Raw genomic sequence first — 12,932 nt, 5'->3', positions numbered from 1 at the left:
CTGCATTGTCTGGGTCAGTTGTGATGATATGGAGGGTGAGCTTAAAAGGGAGCGGAGGCTGCATCCTGTCTGCTCTCCACCATTCATCTCCCATTTGCCTTGGGGACCATTTCAGATCCATCACCAGTACAGAAAGCTTCAGCCCCTGGGATGTTTCTTTTTTCTTTTTTCAATTTACTCATTTGTTTCACTCAATGAAAATTAACTGTGATAAAATAATGGGGGTGTTTTCTTTTCTGCAGCTAAATATATATATGTATATTTATCCTTCAGTTTCTTTAGTAGTAGTAGTAGTAGTCATTTCTGTCTGCACCTGGCCTCAGCAGTTAAAAGAAAAGCATTTAAACATGTAAAATATAATAACAACTTGGTGGTAAATTAGATGTGTCTGGCCTGGCTAGAAATTGAGTGTGAATACACTCTACAGGCCTGCAGTGGGCTGCCTTCTATCCAGTGATTTCATCACTGCCTGGAGAAATGTCATGACTCGTAGAGGTCCACGTGGCGCAGCAGAGGAGGGAGAAGTGAGGAGAGGTGAGGAGAGGGAGAGGACGGCTGGGAGCAGCAGAGGAGGGGGCAGCCTCAGGCAGGGGAGGAGAAAACACGACGGCAGATTCAGGCTTTTTCCCATTATCACGCTCCCCTCTCTGTCAAGCGCTGACACACTCACACAGCCAGCCTTTGCTGTACCCAATTAAATGTACACTCATCCAAGTTGTCTCTCCTTCCAGACTTTACTCCATCACCCTCCTGCCCTGTTAATGTCTCCAGTGCCTCATATTGAATGCATAAGGCAACATATGCAATCCTTTAATGTACGGCGTTTCCATGGCTCCACATGCTGCTCCTTTTATAAGCAACCAAACAGCTATATCCCTCAAAGTTTTTGTAGAATTGAGTACTTTAGTGTTATGTCATTAAGGGCACCGTTTCAAGCACAAGCCCATGTCTAGACCAGTGAGGGTCCAAATTCCACATAAAAATAATGGCTTTGTTACCAGCGCAGCCTGCCATAAGAAATATCATCCAAACCTACAGAGAATATGAGTAAGATGATGCACAGATGACTGCTGTGCACCCCTAAAAGTAAGACTACCCGGTAGTGTCTTACCTCATAAATCTGTGGGCTGTCTGGTTATCACCTCAAACCAGTGAATACGATGCACATTTCTCTCTACTTTTTCCACACGCTATTAACTGGTAATTAGTGGTAGCCCAAGACCAGTGTAAGGGAAGCCCCGCAGATGGAGAACCACAATTTGAGAGTGGCATAAATACCCCTATGGGCACTGAATAACAGACCAGGCTATGCTCTAACAGCACTACTGGGCACACCAAGGCTTTTGAATATCAAACAAGAGGCGGCAGTAGATTTAATGAGCAATTAGCAGCCGCAGCACAGGGTGCTGCAGATCGGTGGTTTTCTTTGAGACATTACGCAGCCAGCAAGCACCGGATCCCAAGGTGAAACCGCACATGTGCGAGACCGAGCACATGTTCGCAAGCGGTCTTTCATGTCGTCGTGGCGGAAACATACTACAAATTTGACGTGCATTACAGTTGCTGAGGAAGTGAGATGGGTATTAACTCGCGCACGCGCTAATAGGTATGATGACCACATCCTGTTGAAATTACACCATGTCTGTTGCTGCTTTGGACCTAATGAGAGAGTGTGTGTATGTGTGAGGGGGGGAAGCCCTATAGGCCAGTGATTATCCTAGCCCAACGCAGGACTGTACTGCATGCTATGGAATAGGTTTAATACTCCACAGGTGCTGTTACCAAGGCCTGGTGGATGTGTGTGTGTTCCCTGACTGAAGTTGAACCTGAAAGTCTTTGCAACATCTTTAACAAAACCCATATTTCAGATCAGGGCAGGGTCACGTCCTTGGTCACTATATTCTCAATGAGAATAATTCACCACATTCAACTTTTTCCCAGTGTTCTCCTTTGGAAAAACCATCAATCATTGTTGCGGCAGGAGCCTGAGTCAAGGTAGACCAGGTTGTTGGTTTTTCCTGAAGAGGGCTTTGAAAGTCATCCTGTAGACGTTGGGCATAGCTGTGGCCAGAGAAGGGAGGGAAGTCTGGAACAGCGTGAGAAGAGCCAATAGAGTACCCAAGATCCTCTTAATGTCATTGTGGTCTGCTGCAGTGAATGAAGTGGAAAAGCAGCCGCGGGGGTCACAAGGTGGACCAATGATGAGAGAGGTGGTTGAAAGGCTGCAGATGCAGAGAAGCCGAGGGAAGAACGGAGTGCGACTCCGGAAAAGATGGCCAAGATTTGGAACAGGAAGCGCAGAGAACCGGTGCAAGCAACGGTAGGGCAATGGGTCAGGGTAACCTACAATCTAGAAGTTTTCAGCGAGATGCAGCTAAAGTAGAGACACTCATTTATCCATGCGCTCTCCCCTTCTTCCACAGTATCTCCATCCTATGTGAGGGACAGTGCTGGATGCGTTTAAGTTGATCTGTTACAGCTCAGAATTACGTCAGATATTTCAGATGTGTTCAATAAAAGACAAAAAACACCTCTGTTTGTGAAGGAATAGCAAGACAACAACAGCGAATGAACCCTTGAGCATTTGGCTTTTACTACCTGTCAGTCTCCCCAGGGTACATGTGTATCCTTTCATGTTTTTCATTTTTTAACCAAGTGTGGCTTTCCAACACACATGTCACCATCACTCACGGCGCGTGTGTCTGATCATCCATGAGCTAAAAAAACAACAGAGCCGTGGATGACTGGGCTTTAACCAAGGGAGGCCTGCTGATGTGGATTTGGGAGACGGCTGAAGGATGAACGGTTCACAGGGAGCGACATGCTCAGGCCCCCCAGGGAGAGAAGGAGGCACCGGTGCATGGAAAGGGGAGGTGGCATCTGATGGGCGCTGGGATTCTGACTCCCATCCAACCCCATCATGCTCAGCCAACCTCAGGGCTACTCAGGTCCTAATCAGCAGGATACAGAGCATCTCTAGGGGCAGCCAAGCCAAGACCCAGCTGCTCGGTGACTCCCTTCGCCTCTTCTCTCCCTTTCTCTCTACACACTCCAGTCTTAAGCAGCACACACACATACACACACACTTCCTTAGCTGCTTCCTACACCCTTGCCCCGGTGTCATTATTGACTCATTCCCCTTGACTGCACCTCACCCATCCAGCGCCTGCCACTCATTACCACAGGGCACTTGGGACTACAGCATGCTCTATCCTCCAAGATTACAACAACACAATTTCAACGAGCACCACAACAGAGACCAAGAGATTGAAAAGTGAGAGTGAGGGGTGAGAAATTCAAGTTTTATGAAAAATGTTGTTCTTCAAATTCTTTGACGATACAGGACATGTTCTTCCACATCCCTCTGGCATGTACACTTGATTGCCTAATCCTTATAGATTTATTTTTCAGCCAGCTGCCATGCTTGCAGTGGTTTCCACTCAACATATCCCAATTGACTGCACATGCAATATCAGACAGAGGCATAAATCACTCCAAGAGGGTAAAGTATGGGATATTAGAACAGGTGTGACGGTAAAGCAGACATCACATTTTCTCTGTGGCTACTGCTTACCAAGAATGGGTTGGCATACATAGTAAGACTACAAAGCATGAAGTAACTCCCCCAACGTAAAATGGGATAAACATTTTTTATGACTCTGTGCCCTAGAGAGAGTGCGTCAGAAAGGGGCACGAACTGAATCAAAAACACTCTCACCTGCCACAGCTGTGTATAGCAGACTGAATCTGGTCAGCCTCTTACTGCGGTGCGGGGAGGTGCGAGGGTAAATGTTGATTCACCCTCCCGTTGATATACAAAGGTTTGCAATGAAGGGGAATGATTACCTGTATTTACAGAGAAAACCTAAAGGTTGACAGGTCTGTTTATAACGCCGCGTTGGCCAACAGCTGTCAAGTGCATTTGACACTGAGCGGACCAGGATGTGCTGACAACATCTATTTACAAAACAGTCGTGGCACTAACAACGTCAAATGCTAAGTGTGTGACAAGGACGGACCACCAACCTTAAACTGGTCAGAAAAAGAAAAAAAAAAACCTCAGGGTACACACACACAAAAAAACAGAGCGTCTACCATCTAAAAATCTTTAATTTCATTCTTTAATAATAGTTTTACAAGCGGTAGAATGAAGGCAGTTATAGTTTGAATCAACTACATTAAAGACAAATTGGCCCTCACTTAAGGACATGCACGCTCCAATAAATCCCCACCTTGTGTAAACTGAGATGTCAGCGCAGCATGATGACAGTGGAGCAGAGAAAGGAGCTCTGTGCTAAGCTGCTGGTGAGACTGACGTGTGCTCTTTAAGTGTTTGCCAAGTATAATAGTGAGAGGCGATGGTCCTCCTCTGTACTAATTGAGTCAGCGTGCACTGCTGCTGGTCAGAGCGACCTTTTACGGCAGTAGATTGACTCTCCAAGCTTAAGGGAACATTAATAGTAAGTACTGCAGCGCTGCGAGAAAGTTACAAGAAAGGCCAGTCTTTTTAAAATGCAATCAATATCTTAATAATGAAATAGCACATTGGATATCATGCCAGTTTAATATAATAAGATGTTTAAATATATATTCAATATTTGAAGATAGCATCTCTCCAGAAGCAACTTAAACACAGTGTAACAGATTTTTAAGATATGAAGAATCTGGTCATAAGATTAAAAAAAAAAAAAAAAAAAAAACAAGACCAAAAATGAAAAATGCAAAATAAAAATAAAAAAGAAGAGGGAACATTAAAGTCCAGACTAATGAAAGAAGTGTCTGCTCCGACTCCGACACTCTGTGATTGCATGCTGTCGTAACGTTAGCGACAGCCAAATGTCAATGTCACTGGCTTGTTTTTGGACAGAAAATCTGCCGTTAATCAGCATCCACTTGTTAGCACTTATGCTGTAATGACAGCGACTTATTACATGGTTTGGACACACAAATCAGACTCTGTCTCTGGTGAATTAATAGAAAGAGTCTTACTCATAGAAGACATCTGATCCACAAAGTGTGCGCTCGTGTCGTACCTGCACTACCGGGTGCCCTCCGGACAGCGCCTTCACGGCTCCTCGGCTGCCCTCGGTCTCGTAATGGGCCCTGTGGTGGGACTTCGGCTGCACCTCAATCTGAAGGTTGTACGGGCCAGAGCAGGACGGAAGCTGCCAGTCAAGAGCTGGCAGGGATTGGCTGTAATGATATGACACATCAGTTATTGTTAGGGGAAAGTAAAATGACATATACTTTTCTGCTGAGTGCTTGGAATGAAACCATGACACATTGAAATGATTGTCTTTGTTAATGCATTTTCTTTATCAACTTTGCTTTTCATTGGCTTCACCAAAGTAGGAACTGTTAACTTTTATTCCAGGGATCTGGGGTTCCATCACTGTTAAGAAAATCAGAATCAAAATGCTCTAAATTGCTTTGAATTAGCCTTAAAATGTGACACTTTAGTCTTTGGTCTAACCCAACTGGTTTGATTCCTTTCTCCATTTCATCATGGTCTATAATCGAATCAATTGAAGTCATTCCCTGACGTGCGTAATTCCTCGGGCCTTGGTAATAATTAGCGGGCCTTTTTATGAAAAATAAATGAGAGACAAATGTGCCCTGGTTAGAGAGCAGTGTGTTTTTGATTATGGTATGACAGGTGGAAACAGACACGGCGTGTTAAGAAAGTGGCAGGGGGAGTGAAGACATTTCTAGGGCATAAAAACAAATCTCACACTAACTGCCAATCAGGCTGTCCTTCGACAAAATCATCATCCATTACAAGGGGGTGACTGTACATATATAAACAGCCATACGTGTATTGAAGACAATGGAGTTTTACACTGGAATGAGCTTCAGCCGAACACCCTGCTTTTGAGCATGATATCTTTTTCTCAGAGCTACAGCTGGCCTCCCTCAACATCATTGTTCTAGAGATGGGGAGTCAGAGCTTCCCATGTGAACACGGTGGAGATATCTAAACCAAAACAAACATGTGCAAGACAATATTTCTCTGCGCCGGATGCCTGGTAAACGCAAACCCCTGACCTGAAGGGTGGCTCAACTGAAACCAATCTCTGGCATCTCTGTGGAACTTGCAGGCTGTTTGTTGACCCAAAACGAACCGATTTCCCCCCGCAGGGCTTTATCTGCCCCGTCAGTGCATGACATCACGTTGGCTACACAGAAAGAGATGGGCCGGTGGCGCGACAGAGCAGCGCAGCGAGCCGGCTGATTAACTCGCAGACTGCTTCCCCTTCAGCCAGGCCTGTCACCATTACTTCCTGTTGCTCACTATCTTAATCAAACACTTGATTTCCAACAGGAAACTGTGTTATTGGCTTGGAGGAAAAACAAAATGCAGCAAGGAAACAAAAAAAAAGCTTACCTTGCTCAAAAGACAAAAACCAGCGGTATTGTTGCGCGCATGAGTGTATTGTTGGGAGTGAGTGGCTGCGCCTGAATGCGTTCTTATGTTTGTGTGCTGGTTGTCATAACGACGGCGGCATGCACATGCTGAGCAACTCCTCGCTGTGAATTATGATTTATGAAATAGTTTTCATCTTCAAAGAGAGCTCTTTTGGAAGTGGAGAGCTTGTAACTTTGGGCTTCTGCCTTTTGATGTCCCCTTTGAAGATTAAGAACTAAAACAATCTTCTCCTCCTCACTAAATGTATGTACACTAAATATGGAAACAAAAAGACAACAAGGGGCGATGCTATCGGATAAACAGCACTGTCTGGAAAACGGTGGTCCTCAGTCTAAGGAAGTACAAATCTCTGCATCATGGCAATTTTTAGTCAAGAAGCGTTTCATTAGGCAGATGTGTAAGTTTTGATGAAGGATTTTTGAGTTTAGGCGGCAGAAGGCAGAGAAGCTCAACCTACCTGAGGTAAGGCTTGGGTTTAGACCAGGAGTACGGATGCTGGGGCACATCCAGGAACCCTCCGCAATAGTTCTCCTTCTTGAGGGCCAGGCGCGACGGGTAGTCCTCATGGCAGAGCTCCCCATCAAGACCCAACTCCTCGCCACCAGGTTCCACCTTCAAACTCATAGATGCTGAGTGGTCCAGCATGGTCTTCCGCGTCTTGATTGGGATTCCCTCCCCCATGTCCACCACTCCGTCTGTGGTCAGAGCATTGATGGCAGCGACGATGGCGGAGTTGGTGTACTGGTTGGTGTTGGCAAGCCAGCTCTCGTCAGTGACACTGACCCTGGGGGAGCCATGTGGAGAGGGGACAGGCGACTGGTTGGGTGAGCAGGACGTTTGACGGTAGGAATTGCCGTTGAAGCTGTACTTTCTCTTCCCCATGCCTCCACTGCTGCCTCCGCCGCCTCCACTGCAGGATGGGGAGTTTGGCCTGGAGCCACGAGGTTGTGCTGGCCAGCCTTCATCGGCCATAGCTCCGATCTGAGGGGAGGTGGAGGGTGAGTGGTGAGGGGAGCCTGCAGGGCCGCTGGCATGCGGACACGAGAGAAGCGAGGACGACCCTCTGGGAGAAACACAAGGAGACTGCCAGGGGGAGTTCTGTGGGGAGTTGTCATAGTTGTAGAAACCAGACTCGTAGGATGACGCCTCGGAGTTACAGCTGCGTGAGGAAATGCTACTCGCGGGGCTGAGGCAGGTGGGATCACGGTAGCCATCTGCATTGGGCAGTGTCAGTGTGACGATGGAATTAACTCCTCGTTTGATGATGTGGTCCTCGCTGCAGCTCTCTTCTACCTCATCCTCTGGGTACTGGCTGTAAGCTGTGATCTCAATACGAGGGCTTTCCAGGGCCGGGGCCCCATTGGGTCTCAAACCATGGGGCAAGTAATAGCCTGATGCTGCGTGGTTGTCATTTTGGAGGCTGTAGCCTGTCTGGTGGCATGAAGAAACCGAGATGATAGGGCTGGTCTGTAAAGTGTGGTACTGGGTGGCCAGACAGGGGTTCCCCATGCCCAGTGGAAGGGACAGGCTGACGTTTGGTGTGTAGCTGTATGCATCTGAAAAAAGAAGCACATTTTAAAAATTACAGTCGCAATTCACCGGCAAAGACCACGCCTTTATAGATGCACGGAAGTTTGTTGATAGACAGGATGTGAGGGAAATGGATGGGGAAGATGAGAGGGTCGAGGGGATGGGTGAAAGGGTCCAAGGGAAGGGATGAGAGTGGGGGAATGCATAAATGAATGATAGTATGATAGGAATTGTTCACGGAATGACAGATGGAAGAGGAAGAAACGAAAAGGGCAGGAAGGGGAGGGTGGGGGTTGAGAACTGAGATGAACAGAGAGGGAGAGGGTTAAGGGACACCTTTTTAGGTAAGCACAGGAAATAGAATGACGTGGGGCGTGGCCTTGTTCCTGAAATTAAGCTATATTAACTTCATTAATACCTTCCACACTAATGGCTTTACAGTCACAGTGCCACACGAGCACCATCAGTTTTAGAGTCTTGATCAAAGACGCACTGGCATGTGGATCAAACTGCTGACCCTTCTGGTTAGTGGACAACACACTCTACTTACTGAGCAACAGTTGCCCTCTCACAAATCTTACCAGGACGACTTGCAGAGACTGACTACTCTTCATAAACATCTGGAGAAGCTTAGCAATCATCTCAGAGCCGTTACTATACATGGTCGTTGTGCAGTCATAAGTTGCACATCCACTCTGTTTGTTTGATCAGTTCATCTAAGGCTCAATTTGGCACACCCTGCTGTCATATGTACTCTGCAGGAATTCCTCCAGCAGCGCTGATGGATGCTTTATTTGATTGATTGCATCACTCACTGAGTGAATTAGGCCCTCCCCTGTGGAAAACTGACAGCACTCTCGCATCGCTCTGAGCTTGTGATTAAGTCAAGGAGAGTTTGCTGCAGTCATACACACAGACGCACCGCGGCACACACACAAACAGAAAGCAAGCAAGCGCACAAGGAAATCACAGACAGGCAAGTGCAACGGCACACGAACTCAGTCAGTGGAAGCACATATAGCCTGGCAGGTATGCCTCTTCAGTCAGTCTAATAGCGGCTGGCTGCTGTGTCAACAGTTGTAAACTTCACGCTTACCTTGTATTGATAATGTCAACTAGGATAAAAGTGGCCACAGAAAGAATACCATTCGGTCTGAAGCCCAGTGAAGGGCATTCCCCTCACTGCAGCATGCTATATTTGTCAACCACAATGCTGTGTATCACATGAAATGACAAATCTGTCACACACCACATAATATGTGGGTAAGCGAAGTAAAATTAGTTTATGGGAGTCTATTTTCGGAGGTGGCTGTGTGATGTGCTGCACACAGGTTTAACACACACAAGTAGCACAAAACAGACTTAGAAAAGTTGTAATTTTTCTAAAGGGCATTTAATATCATATCCTTGTACTGACTTTTTCCACAGAGAAACACTCTCACTCGTGTAGTCTTCCTTATCTTGCCACAATAAAAGAAACCCACCGTGGTCCTCCAGTACCCACCTCTCTCAGGTTCATTCTGGACACCTCGGCTGTACTCAAACACATAGCTGAAATCAAACTCTTGCTCTTCATTCTGGAAACTCTCCTCTGCCCCTGACATTATACACTGCGTCAACACAAAAACTAGTGTGCCTTCAGCTCACACTTCTCTGACTTCACTTTCCTCCTCCGGTTTGTACAGATGCTAACCTATCCACTCCACCCACTGTGAAACACCTCCCTACTTCACTCCTGACTGACTTTACTTAGAACTGCAGCTGTTTTTTTTTTTTTTTCTCTCTAACCAACACTGACTTCTTCTGACACCCACTCAAACACGGTGCAGCTTTCACTCTTGTGCGCTGCATGATCTTGAAACTTGGCTTTTCCGCGTCACGTCTGCTGAACCGACAAAATTACACCAGATGAGAATTTGTGGGGTGAAGCGGATGAAAGAAAAATAAAAAGTGACTCACTCTTGAGCACAAGGCAGTGCCTCCGCATTTGTTTGCAGTGCAGCTCAAAATCCGGTGTAAGCTGAGTTAATTAGAAAACACTGACTATCACACAGCTTATGGCATGCTCTCTCTGTCCTCCACAAATTTTCTCAATTATGCTATCGTGATCAAAACTCTCCCTGCCCACAATCAAACCAGCGTGACTAAAGAATGGATGGGTTTATCCACGGGGATTGCGGTCTAGGCTGGGCTCAGACTGACGGGACCTCAGAGAGAGATAGGTGGTCGCCCACAGAAGTCATCTGCAGCCTTTGCAACTAAAAACCCCAGGGCCACTTATCGCACACGGTTAACTATGGGCTATGGCAAAACACCAGCAGTGTCTGCGTGTGTCTGCGCGCTTGCACGTGTGTGTCTTGTGAGCAGCCCTGCTGGAGCTGTGTGTGGTTAAGCACGTCTCCTTGTCAAGCAAGCTCCCCGGCATCCTTGAACGCACAGATCACAGCTCTCTCTCGCGCTCACCCGCAAACACGCGCCTGTTACCAATTATAAGGCTTATACTGAGGGACCGAAATGAATAATAATACCGCCCGCACCCGCTCGCCTGAAACCTCAGAGACAAAATTAAATTCCCCAAAAATCCACAAAGAGCCAGTGACATCAGCAGTGTGAATCAAGACAAGACTTCTGATGTACCAGATTAAATTTTGCTACCATAAATGCCGAATCAAAGAGCTTAAAATAGCCGACAGACATAACCGAGGCTGAATCATCCTCCATATTTAAATCTACCTAAGCATCCCTCGAAGCAAAGAACAAAACTTTAGCAACACCCAATCAATGCCTGACCTCTGACCTCCGGCTGCATTGGTGTAAATAACTGATTCTCTAATTGGGAATTTATACAACAGACAAATTTTAAAGTGGCATGAACGTAGTGAAAAAGAGGCCAACGGTGTAACCCCACTATCTTTCATTATTGCACACAATGAGAAGCACCTGCAGACAGCTGGAGACACCTAATGGTGTGGATGTAAAATGGGTGCATGCCACTCACACTTGAAGGGAGCTAATTTGGTTCGTGCAGGTAAAATATCAAGAAAAAAATTCGTGGCATTTGGTTGGTGACACTTTGGTGACACAAAAAAAAAAACACGTCACACCACAAATAAAAATCTTAAGAGCTTCCTAAAAAATTATTATATTTTTATCAAGGTCACCAATTAAGGATATTTATTTATTTTATTCTATTCATCTTAAAATAGCCAGTCACCTATTTTTCTTTACACTGCAAAATGCGCACAAAAATATTTTAATAGCACTGGGGCACAAATCAGTTGGCATGAGCTGCAGCACCTGGAGTCAGTACAAGTTAAAACGATCAACCAAGACGTGTGCAAGCGCTGGTTTGGAAGTCGAGGAAATTTACCTTCTTCTGCAGACTTCATATCGGCGGCGAGAAAGGTGAGAGGTGAGTGGAGTCCCCGCTCCTTACCGGCTGCTGCTCCAAAGCTGAACTTGGAATTGACGCGCACACAGAAGGTATCCTGCATTCAACAAGCGATGCGCAACTTTCCTCCGGCTGCGAGACCTGCAACAAGCGACGCCGTCACCCGGTGGTAGTGTTCACGGCGCGACTGAATTTCACTTCATACACCGTTAAATAAAATGCATAATGCGCCGAGAACGTGGAAAGAGAGAAAGAGGGAGAGAAGGCGAGCGCGTAACTTTTGAAAACACACCGCCGGTGGAACACGGATGGATCGGGAGAGCGGCGCTGGCACGGCACGGCTGCGGATGGAGCACTGTGGGTTGAGGTGAGTTTGGCTCTCTTTCGGCCCAATGAAGGTTTTTAAGAGTCTCCCCCAGGTCGATGACGCGGCGCGGTTTGTCAGAGGGGCCGGCTCCGGTGCTTTTAACGCTGGGAAACACCCTCCGTCCTCCCTTCAGTGCGCCGCCCATCCAGGGATGACGCGACCGGCTCCTGCAACCTCCTGGACCGCCTGATGATGTCTTCCACTCTGGGATCCCACCGGAGGAGGTGGGAGGTGTGTGCACGTTTGTGTGTGCATGAGAGAGAGAGAGAGAGGGAGGGAGGGAGAGAGAGAGAGAGAGAGAGAATATAATTTAAATTAATGTCAACAAGTGATCAATCCATGACATTTTTATTATGGATAGCTAGTTTAAAAGAACAATTAAGATCAGTTTATTTCTAGTGGGGCGTTCAAGTGTTGCCATAAAATCAATGATCATTTATTTTATGTATTTTTTATTTAATTTTTTTTAATGTTATTCTTTCTAACTACAGCCCATCTGGACTACCAACAAACCACCTTAGCTTTCCTCCTAAACAAAGCAATGTAACGTTCCCCTCCTGTTTTTTTCTGCACATGACCCCACATGACATCTGATTTTCCCATGCATGAAGTTTGGGGGTCCTACAGGATACACGACACCACCAGGTATCACCTTGCAGCACACCCACTGATATGACTATAACGATCTTCCTCGTTACCCCTGGCAAACACGTGCTTACGTGATCACCAGCATTGTTCAAACATTCCCCCGACCCCTGTGATTAAAATCAAAACTCAACAGCTATCGGATTTCGTTTCCAAATTGGTTTCCCTTGTGTTGGGGGGAAAATTTTCACAGTTTCGCCCAAAATAACCGACCCCGAACCGCCGACAGCACAAACACTCCTCGCTCCTCATCTCTGCTTACTTTGTATCAGATCAGTCCCCAGTGAATCTGTGGTGCTGCCCTGTGCTTTAACTCGCGTTTGAGGGAAATACTGAGGTTCTCTTGTCAGCATTTTTTCTTAATTCCACTCCTGTTACCATTTATCAAGCTTACAGCTGCCATCTTACGATTTTAGTCTCTGCTTTGGAGTCATGGCTGATACGCAAAGAGAGAAAACACATAGAGGTGATGTTGTCTGAATAGATACGTGGCTAAAATATTACTGTATATATTACTCTATGTACATTTAAATATATAAATGTATAGCTATTGACAGTACACTTGCAGTGAT

General features: G+C 46.2%; 1 protein-coding gene across 1 annotated transcript in view; it reads right to left on the bottom strand.

Moving 5' to 3' along the window:
* Positions 1 to 11,698, bottom strand: part of LOC311497436 (nuclear factor of activated T-cells, cytoplasmic 1-like) — a 55,496-nt gene extending 43,798 nt beyond the window's left edge. The window contains exons 1-3 of the mRNA XM_084557749.1: positions 11,328 to 11,698; positions 6,885 to 7,983; positions 5,034 to 5,193 (exon numbers count right to left, since the gene is read on the bottom strand). Of these exons, the coding sequence (XP_084413875.1) occupies positions 5,034 to 5,193; positions 6,885 to 7,983; positions 11,328 to 11,451 (1,383 nt within the window). The 5' untranslated portion in view covers positions 11,452 to 11,698. The remainder of the gene's footprint in view (positions 1 to 5,033; positions 5,194 to 6,884; positions 7,984 to 11,327) is intronic.
* Between the last annotated feature and the right edge of the window lie 1,234 nt (positions 11,699 to 12,932).

Source organism: Chelon labrosus, assembly GCF_963514085.1.
Source record: "Chelon labrosus genome assembly, chromosome: 12".
NCBI classification, from domain to species: Eukaryota; Metazoa; Chordata; class Actinopteri; order Mugiliformes; family Mugilidae; genus Chelon; species Chelon labrosus.
Note: the sequence above shows the minus strand (reverse complement) of the source record. Positions and strands in the feature narration are given on the sequence as shown.